The sequence below is a fragment of the Cyprinodon variegatus genome, unplaced genomic scaffold, assembly GCF_000732505.1.
Source record: "Cyprinodon variegatus isolate N-32 unplaced genomic scaffold, C_variegatus-1.0 Scaffold999, whole genome shotgun sequence".
In the NCBI taxonomy this organism is placed as follows: domain Eukaryota; kingdom Metazoa; phylum Chordata; class Actinopteri; order Cyprinodontiformes; family Cyprinodontidae; genus Cyprinodon; species Cyprinodon variegatus.
The window spans coordinates 70,817-80,868 of NW_015151452.1; the positions used below are offsets into that span (position 1 = coordinate 70,817).

Below are 10,052 nucleotides of genomic sequence, written 5' to 3' on the forward strand. Positions count from 1 at the left end.
AGACAAACTAGCAGAAGCAGATTTCCTGGTAAGAAACAGGAAGGCTTCTGAAGACAACATCAGCAAAACTGATCAAATAAAACTCCTTTTTTCTGCCACTGCTCACAGCATAGCTCTAAGGTGAACATGCTGGGGGCCAAGCACTTTGATAGAAGTTTTAGTAAATATTTCATAGAAAATATGGAGGAATTTTATTTAATTATCGTTGAATAGTAAGGACAATTATTAAGGAAAATTTTTTAAAATTCAACCCAGAAATTAAGCTTAAAAAGGGGTTGAGAGTAAGTTTGCTGATTTCTTCCATTTTATTATTTATTTACTTTTTGTTCGGATTTGTTAGCCTAGTAAACTAGCCCCACCCGCCAGCGACCAAACAAATTTTTTCCTGCCAGTGGTCTAGCCTCGAACAATGCCCCAGGCCCTAGAACTGGCGGGCCAATCACAACGCAGAGCTGTGTTTTGATTGTCTGGATGCAAAGTGGGCGGGGTTTTGAGGGCGTGACGACAAACTGCACAACGCTGGAGAAAGCACAACAAGGAAGATGGCAAAAACTATTAAACAGTTCTCCTTTGACTCAGCTTGGAATCAGTTTTGCAAGAATTAGACTTGGGGTTTTCGTTGAAACGTAAGCAGGAAGAGGCTCTACGCTCATTCATTTTTAAGGCATTTTACCAACAGGCTTTTTGTTTACTAGTTTAAACACCAGCTTTCTGTCGCACTTACTACGCCACAGTCAGTTGTGCTCATTGGTCAGAGCATTGGCCAATAGGCACAGACAGCGGTTTGAAAAACGAGTTGTTCTCATCAACAATCTTCTGATGTCTCATTCATCAGGGTCAGACTAAATTACACATTTAATCTCACAGTTAGTCTGGTTTATCAGGCTAAGTATTACTATTGGTATTACTAATGATGTGTGAGTCTGTTAAATCCTAATATTACCTGCCTTTTGTGTGTCAGAACTAATGTTACCCAAGTAGTTTAACTATTTAGTACAGTTAGGATACAAAGTCACCTTTAAATATGTATGTGGCAAAGATTTGGGAATGGAATTACAGCAGTGTCCTTGATTTAAGAACAAAGTGTAATATTTTGATAATGCTGGAGTCATGGATGTCTCCTCATTTACTAACCTGTATGATGTATGGATGTAATGATGTGATAATGTTGCATACTGGAGTTGTATAAAATGCTTCTTTAACTGGGATTCGAGGCCACTTCAGTGAGATGTGAGTTGGTAAGCACTGCCTTCTGTAACTGAAAGCAACTTCTCTGATCTGAGTAAGATTACAATTTCTGTCAAAATCTGTTGTCATGTCTCATCCACATTGCTCTAAAATAGTGGAGAGCTAATTTGATCACATCCCAGTTTCTTCAAGATAAACTTTATCAACACAAAATCCTTACTAAACTTTGATATGGTTTTCAACCATGGTTTCCCTTCTTCTTTGTTTAGTAGTTTAGTTTTTGGTAAAGAACTGTTTTATTTTGAACAGACATTTTGGTGAATTTATTCCATGAATATGCAGAATCTGTGTCATGATCTTTGCGCTGATTCTGTTGAATTCTATTGTGACTGAACCTGGATCTGCCTCTTGACTTCGCCCTCTGGATCATCCTGCAGCCTGAAGTGACCCAAATCCGATTTTTTGGTCCACATGCGACCTGAATCTGATCTTTTCATGGCTGTCTGAACAACACAGATCCGATTTTTTCCAATCCGACCCAGGCCACTTGGCTCTGTGGTCCTGAATCCGATACGAATCTGATCTTTTCAAATGCGACCTGTGTGTGAACGGCCAGGTCGGATTCATCTGACTTAAACGTCATTAATAGCCGACAAACGTCACTATTATGCGTATTGCTACGCAGAAACGGCAAGAAAAACAGCAATCATGGATGATGATGTGGAGAGCAGCATTTACGTTTAACCATATTGAAAAGATTGTGTTTTTATTGTTGGAAAAGACCGCTAGATGCACGCCGGCACTACCATCCATGTTTACTTCCGGAAAAAAAGAGCACGCTGGCCTGTGACGTCATTGCGTCCTCTACTGCGCATGCGGGACACTTGCGTTGTATGACTGCAGTTCACACAGGAGATCACATACAAGTCGCATATATTTGGGAATATGAACGGCAACGTAAAAAATTCGGATTTCGCAAAAAAACGGAATTGAGCATCAAGGCCTGCAGTGTGAACGTGGCCTTAGTTATCAGGCTCCTCTACTGTGGAACCAACTACCAGTTTTAGTCCGTGAGGCAGACACCATGCGCACTTTAAATAAGAAAAAATGTTTAGTCTCACCAATGCAGTTTTTGTCACTGGGCCCAGCCACCGCTGGCTCTCCTTGCTCCTCCCTTCTGATCTCTTTCCATCTGCCTATCCTCCTCTCACTCCCTGCCCCGCCTCCATCCTGACCGTCTGGCTGGACAGGGTTGAGGACAGACTCGAAGGCGCTCTCCTCATCTTCTTCTTCATCCTGAGACGAGAAGACGGTGCTGCCGGAAAGCCGGTTACTGTCCACCGAGGACAGGCGATTGTGGCTACAGAAGCGGCCCCTCCCCTCATAGCCTGAGTTGCTGTAGCAGGACGTGCTGTAACAGGAAGTGCTGTAGCAGGACGTGCTGTAGCAGGACGTGTCGCAGAACTCGCATTCATTTTCGCCGGGAGGTCTGTGGCTGCTGCCGCAAACCCTGCGACCTCCACTGAGATTGGAATCCCCCTCCTCACTATCCAGGCAGGATGGAGAGGTCCTTCTAACTGCTGGCCGTCCTCCCTGTCCTGCTTCACCTTCCAGGAGCTGGTTCAGCTCTGACAGACGCTCAATGGAAAGGCTGCGTGGCAGAGATCGCCGGCAGCATGGGCCAGGGCATTCTGGGACCTGCAGGGAACAGAGACGTAGGCTGCAGGCATTATATTGTATAGACAAAATACCTCCAAGAGGTATAGTCATTAAACAGTTGTAAAGAAATAACTGACTTGTGTTATATATTTATGTTATGATTAATTTGATTACATTTTGTTCCATCTGATTGATAATGTATGTTTCAATGTTTCCACCATCCACCAAACTCCTGTTCATTCTTACTGCCAGAGCAGAGGCACGCTACAGCAGAAAGGCGAAGCGATTTAGTCAGAGATTGTATACTGTACAGTGGCATTGGTTGCAGGAGTTTACCCTGCAATCGGAGGGTTGATGGTTCAAGACCCTCCTCTGGCTTTCAGTGCCATTGTGTCCTTGGGCAAGAAACTTCCCCTGCATTGCCTACTGAGGATGGGTCCAGTGGTGCCAATACATGGCAGCCTCGCTTATGACAGTGAGCCCCAGGGCAGCTACATTGTACTTTGCCACCATCAGTGAGTGTGTGCGTGAATGGGGTAATGAGGCCATTTACCATATTAAATGTAGACAAGGAAGCTAAATTACCTTTATTTTTATGCAAATATAAACATTTGATTAACTCCTTAAACTATTATATAGATTTAGAAAGACAGATTTATTTTGTCATTTAGTATACACAAGTGTAAACAAAAATAAATTTTGTTTAAAATATAGTGCCCATTTAGTCATGCTGCATGGAGGAGCAGCTTCTCTGTTGTGTTTGGAGAGCAAGGCTGTAATGATAGTGAACTTCATTATGTAAACTGCTTGTAACTTGAAAAAAAGACAGAAACAAAGACAGGAGAATTTCTAAAAGTAGAATGGGAGGCAGATCTTTTAGTTATCAGGCTCCTCTCCTGTGGAACCAACTACCAGTTTTAGTCAGTGAGGCAGACACCCTGTCTACTTTTAAGGCTAGGCTTAAAACTTTCCTTTTTGATAAAGCTTATAGTTAGAGTGGCTCAGGTTATCCTGAGCTATCTCTATAGTTATGCTGCTATAGGCTTAGACTGCTGGAGGACATAGGGACCCCTAGTTCATCATTCTGCTTCATTCACATTCTGCTCTCTCTGCTTTTTCTCATAGTAGCTTCATCTGGTCTGTTCCTGTTTGGCTGTGACTCCATCCTGGACAGAAAAATCAGCTTTGCTGCTGCCATCAACAGGTTTCTTCCTGTTAAAAGTTTTTCCTCTCCACTGTCACTACAAGCATGCTTAGTGTGAGGGATTGCATTTGGGTCAAGGAGACGATGCAATCAACTGGTTTTCCTTAGAGAGAAAACATTGAATCATTTGACTGTATGATCTGGTGAACTGTAAAGTGCCTTGAGATGATATGTGTTGTGAATTGGTGCTATAGAAATAAACTGAATTGAAACTGAATTGAAATTAGCAAAGGATAAACAAAAAAGTTTCTAATGCTTACCAAAGGTTAGTACTATGATGCGCATCAAAATTCCAGACGGGTAGGCTAAATATCTGCTCATACCAATCTTTGGTTAGCACTAGTAAAATTAGCGATTGAGACCAAGCAGTACAGAACAAGAGCTGTTAAATGTTAAGACGTCGCCAGGAGACGTCGCCAGGAGGTGTTATACTTGTCCATATCCCCTTCCAAAAAACTTTCAAACATCAGAAAAATGTATTGACTATTTCAGTTCAGGCAACTGGACGTGATATCGTCTAGAAGACGTTTCACCTCTAATCCAAGAGGCTTCTTCTGTTCTAACTAGCGGTGAGGAGCATTGAGATTAATGTACTGCAGGTGGAACAAAGGGATTGGGGGGGCAAAAGATGGCTCTCTTCCCTCCTACTGGATTGGCTATGGAGGTCACAGACGGGGTGGTAATGGTCGTTAGGGGTTTCTGATGGGTCGTTAACTCCCTCATCAGAGTGGTTTCAGTCACATGCCTCATTGAAGTGTGAGTCAGGTGAGAGCAGGTGACAGGTGAATCTTCTGGGTTTTGTTTCTGGAAGTGCTTTTTTAAGTAGGTGAAAGGTTCTGATTTATACTCAGAAACCAGGTCGTCTGTGTGTGTGTCGCCGTTAATGCAGATTTCCCCCTCACTCCGCAGACACTCTGCTGCACCTATCCAAAATTGTAGGTGACCGCAGACAGTGGAGCAGACAGAAGGCCTCTGATTGGTCAAATCTACATCCGCCCTACACTTTCCGTATTTCCTGTTTGGTACCTTACCGGCTTGTTTTGTTTGTTTTGATTGAGGAAATCGACTGGTGAAGATGGACCAGCTAGAAGAGCGACGTATGTGAGAATGCTGGGACCCTTTTTCACCTGGATTCCCGCTCTTTTTCACTCTCATGTCCCTCCGTTGTCGCTCAAACTTGCCCCCACTTTCTCACCACGCTTTAAAATTGGGCATAAATCAATATCTGCATAAAGCTCACTGTGACTCACTGCTGCAGGAGGATAACCAGACCTTAAGACCGCCTCTTCTGTTGAGAGATGGCTTTTCCAGGGTAAGAAAGTTTTCCTTAACCCCTCTCTCAAACCATTTTTCTTCCTTGGCCAGAGTGTGGATGCTGTTGTCCTCAAACCAGAGTCTTTTAGCTTTCAGTTGTCGGGGAACAGCTGAGTCCTGTCCTGAGGAGTTGGCCCTCCTGTGTTGAGCCATCCACCTGTGTAGCGGTTGCTTGGTCTCTCCAAAGTACAGGTCTGTGCAATTTTCACTATTCTGAATGGTGTAAAACACATGGTCGGCCTTATTCCTGGGTGAACCAGTCTCAGGCTGTTGCTGGGTTTGAAGTGCACACGGACCCTGGTGCTGGTTGAAAATTCTGCTAAGTTTTTCAGAGGCCTCAAGGTTAAGAGGCGAAACGTCTTCTAAAAAACTTCACGTCCATTCCTGCTTCAGTCAAACTGAATTTGTCAATATTTTTACAGATTTGTAAAAAGTAGTCCAGTTACTTAATACAACTCTGTGCTAGATTTATTTTACGGATATCACCTAAAAACAGCTGAATGCCCATACTTGCTGGTTTTCACATTGTTGCTCACCTCATAGTCACATAGTTTTTTTGTAGTACTTTGCCATTCTGACATTAAGATTGAAAAAATACATTTAAGTAGGGGGTATAATACTAACCGATTAATTAAAGTGGAGTTTTTTTTTTTCAATTTACTAATATACATTCTCAAAGGCAGTTTTCATTGATTGTTTTAATGCTATATATTAGTATCAATACCAACTAATCATCCTGATCCGTATGCTGGTTTGTTCAGCTTTTCTATTCTTTCACTGTGAGTATTTTCACCTGAGATGGAGATCGAGTCGTATCCTCCTCCTCCTCCTCCTCCTGCCCTTCCTCCTCCTTGGAGCCTCCTTTCAGGGTTGGTGACGTAGCCCCTGAGGTTAACTCCCCCTCCTCCTCCTGGCTGGGGGGTCTGGCTGAGGGGAGGCTGTGGAGGAGGTGATGAATCCGGATGTAATGGGATCGTGGCGTCTCTGGCTCCCCGCAGGCCGAGGCGATCACCGTCTCCAGCTCCGACACCGGCAGAGAGCAGGGCCGGGTTTTACGCTTTGATGGGGTTTGAGAGCTGCAGTTTGAGAATAGCGACTGGCAGGAGCTGGGTTTGGAGCTGGTTTCTCCTTCTTCGGTGACCTCCTGCTGGGCTGCTGGTTCAGGGTCCTCCTGTGGAGGGGCCCCCTGCTCAGAGGGAGCTTCTAAAGCAGCAGCAGCTCCTTCATTTGCCTCAGACTCAGGCTGGGCTGCACCACCAGCCTCTTCACTCTCCTTCTCGGCTTGAGGAGCTGGTTCCCTTCTCTGCTCCTCTTCTTCTTTATCCTCCTGCTGTTCAGGGGAGCCCCCTCCCTTCTGCTCCGCCGCAGGCAGTGAGGCTTCACCCCTCACCGTGTCCCCGCCCTCCGCCCCTCCTTCCTCCCCCTGTGCAGCTTCGCTGCCTTCCTGCTGCTCAGCAGGAGGCGCTTCCTTGTCGGTCTGGGCTGCTGGCGCTGAGATGTCAGCGTCAGGAGGAGCATCCAGGGGGATATCAGGCATATCTGGGCCCACACTTAGAGTGTCTTCATCATGGTTCTCTTCTGCAGGAGGCCCCTCCGCATTGCAGGCTGGCTCCATCACCAGGGAAACCTCCTCATCATCTGGGAACAAAATTCAAAGTTATTCAAATCCTCATTTAGAAGCTGAAGTTTTAAAGGACACCGATAAAAACACCCGGAGGATAGTTCAAAATGTTCCATAGCAGCAGCTGATATTCCCCAGACAATATTATATATTAACTTCCATATACATATTTAAACATTTATTCATAGATATAGATGTATTGAAAGTTTACTTGCCCTTCCATTAAAGAAAATAATAATCTGCTAGGAAAAATAAATTGACAAAAGCAATACCAAAACAATTATGAAATGATGAATGATAAAAATAATGATACTGAGTTTGAATGAATTTCTTGTTGGATTGTGTCGCACATAAATATGTATATATTAATTAATGTAAACCAGGTGGATGGAGCGCCTGAACTATAATTTCAAACAATCACTGAAATTAGGTGTTTTCTTTAATGTTTAGTAAAGTGTTAGGATTATTTCTATTGATGATGTGTGAGTCTGTTAAACGCTAATAATACCTGCCTGTTGCGTGTCAGAACTAATGTTTTCCCAAGTAGTTTCTCAAATTAAGACAGTTTCTCTGTCCGGAGATACCGTTATACATTGTGCACGTGGCAAATATTTGGGAAAGGAATGAGAGCGGTGTCCTTGATCTAAGTATGTGGCATACTGGAGTTGTATAAAATGCTTCTTTAACTGGGATTCGGGGCCACTTCAATCAGATGAGTCTGGATTGTAAGCGCTGCCTTCTGTAACTCTAAGCAAACTCTCTGGACTGAGTAAGATTAAAATTTCTATCAAAATCTGCTGTCATGTGACAGGCAGAAGACCGTCAATCCATCCTGGAGAGAAATATCAGCTGTGCTGCTGCCATCAACACCTATGTTGATAGATGTTCGAGATTGGACTCTTTTTCAGTGTAGTCCTGTTTCTCTGATGGCAGCTTACACTGAGCCTGGTTCTGCTGGAGGTTTCTTCCTGTTCAAAGGGAGTTTTTCCTCTCCACTGTCGCTACAAGCATGCTTAGTGTGAGGGATTGTTTTCGAGTCAATGAGTCGATGCATCGACTGGTTTTCATTAGATAGAAAACTTTGAATCAATTTGACTGTATGATCTGGTGAATGGTAAGGGCCTTGAGATGACGTGTTGTGATTTGGCACTCCAGAAATAAACTGAATTGAATTGATGCTTCTCCACCATATTTTAGTACAAAGATTGATGTATAAAAAGGAATTGTAGGGGACCAGCCAAGGGCCCATCATTACCTCGGTGGATTCAACTCACCAATGGCTGTTAATAATCTGGCACTAGAGACAGATCTGAGAGCTGGTTATATAGTCAGGTGAATAAGATGGAGGCTGATCGGAAAGCTTACAGGCGTTTTGAATCCTAAATCAAACCAACACTAGAGCCAAGAACCATCAGTCAATGAGTTGATGCAATCAACTGATGAAATTTGACTGTATGAGCTGGTGAACTGTAAAGAGCCTTGAGATGACATGTGTTGTGAATTGGCGCTATAGAAATAAACTGAATTGAATTGATGTAGCAGAGCATACCTGGATGAATGGAGGAGGTCAGCTCAAAGCGGAACAGCAGCTGGCCACAGACGTGATCTGTCGGCAGCCTGCGGCCCAGCGAGTAACTCACCACCCGGTCTCTGTTACACACAGGAGTGTTGGAGGAGAACAAAGATGGAAGATATAAAAAGTCCAGTCCAAGCAGAAACATTCAGATTCAAAGCTCTAACATTTACCCAATAGCATGTTTTTCCAGAAGCCTCTGGACGGGGACGGACAGCTTCCCCAGGAAACGCTTGATGATTGGCCTACTCTTTGCAAACTTGTCCTTCACCTCAATCTCCAGGACATCCGTGGGCAGAGACACAAAGTTAAACCTCTGCAGGGGCAGATGGAGAGAGGAAAGAGGGTTGGACCACAAACAGCCAGAATGGCAGGGGTTCTAAATCAAGCTCCTGCAAGGCTCTTTTAAATATCATCAGTATGGTGTTGTCAGACTGAAATGCAGTTTTTTATAATGCAGAGGGTATAAATAATAATTCTGAATCTATGGTGGTTTTAACCTTTCAGACCCAATTCAGGCAACGCCTGAACAGAGTTTTAAAAATAAGTTTTATTTTAACTCCTGAATGGGCCTATGTACAGATTCAAACCAGCGGTGCACTAATTGCTGTTCTCTGGGAGATCACCAATCATTAAAAAGCCTCATATACCAGTTTATGTTATGACAACTGTTATGATTCACAATATACCTTCAATAGCCAAATACTCAGATCAAATTTCTGATCAGATCAAATAGGTTTCATCTAAATCCGGGATTTTCTGATTGGTGCCCTTGTACTCGCCCATTCAGATCTTTGGAGAAAAAAAATTAACATGTGTGTAACATCAGCATGACATTAAACACATGCTCAAATGATTTCATATAATCTGATTCTGGTACATGTATACCATGTATACATCCTGATCGGATGCTTTCATTTAGTGCCATTTAAACAGATTCCGTCTTCAGTTTCCAGCGTACCAAGGTTTAGATCAGATCCGGGATATTTTACGCATGTAAAGCTGGGTATACACTGAATGATTTTTTTTCAATCGTTGCATGCAGCTACAGCTCACACTTTACAATGAAACCGCATGGTTTAGGCAGAAGCAAGTCCCATGGTGGTGGAGACTTACAACCCAAACCCAGATGTCCGATGTTTTTGGGATGTTTGTCTATCATGTGTTTAACTCAGAGACTTTTAAAAGCTGCTCTGACATTAATAATTCAATAAAGTTACCTTTTACTTTCTGCCGCTTTCTTTAGTTCTATTAAAATCTGCCCTTTATATTGTACTTCCCACAGCACACAAAAAATATCAAACACATTTTATTTCCTCTGCCAAGGAGGTTATGTTTTTAGAAGAGTTGGTCTCTCTCTCTCTCTCTCTCTCTCTCTCTCTCTCTCTCTCTCTCTCTCTCTCTCTATCTATCTATCTATCTATCTATCTATCTATCTATCTATCTATCTATCTATCTATCTATCTATCTATCTATCTATCTATCTATCTATC

General features: G+C 43.2%; 1 protein-coding gene across 4 annotated transcripts in view; it reads right to left on the reverse strand.

Annotated features, from left to right (window-relative positions):
- hecw1 (HECT, C2 and WW domain containing E3 ubiquitin protein ligase 1) overlaps positions 1-10,052 on the reverse strand; it is a 67,693-nt gene that overhangs the window by 32,435 nt on the left and 25,206 nt on the right. For all 4 annotated transcript variants that reach the window (XM_015399245.1, XM_015399246.1, XM_015399244.1 and 1 more), the window contains 4 exons: positions 8,733-8,875; positions 8,536-8,636; positions 6,159-7,003; positions 2,310-2,886 (listed from right to left, as the gene is read on the reverse strand). In XM_015399245.1, the coding sequence (XP_015254731.1) occupies positions 2,310-2,886; positions 6,159-7,003; positions 8,536-8,636; positions 8,733-8,875 (1,666 nt within the window). The remainder of the gene's footprint in view (positions 1-2,309; positions 2,887-6,158; positions 7,004-8,535; positions 8,637-8,732; positions 8,876-10,052) is intronic.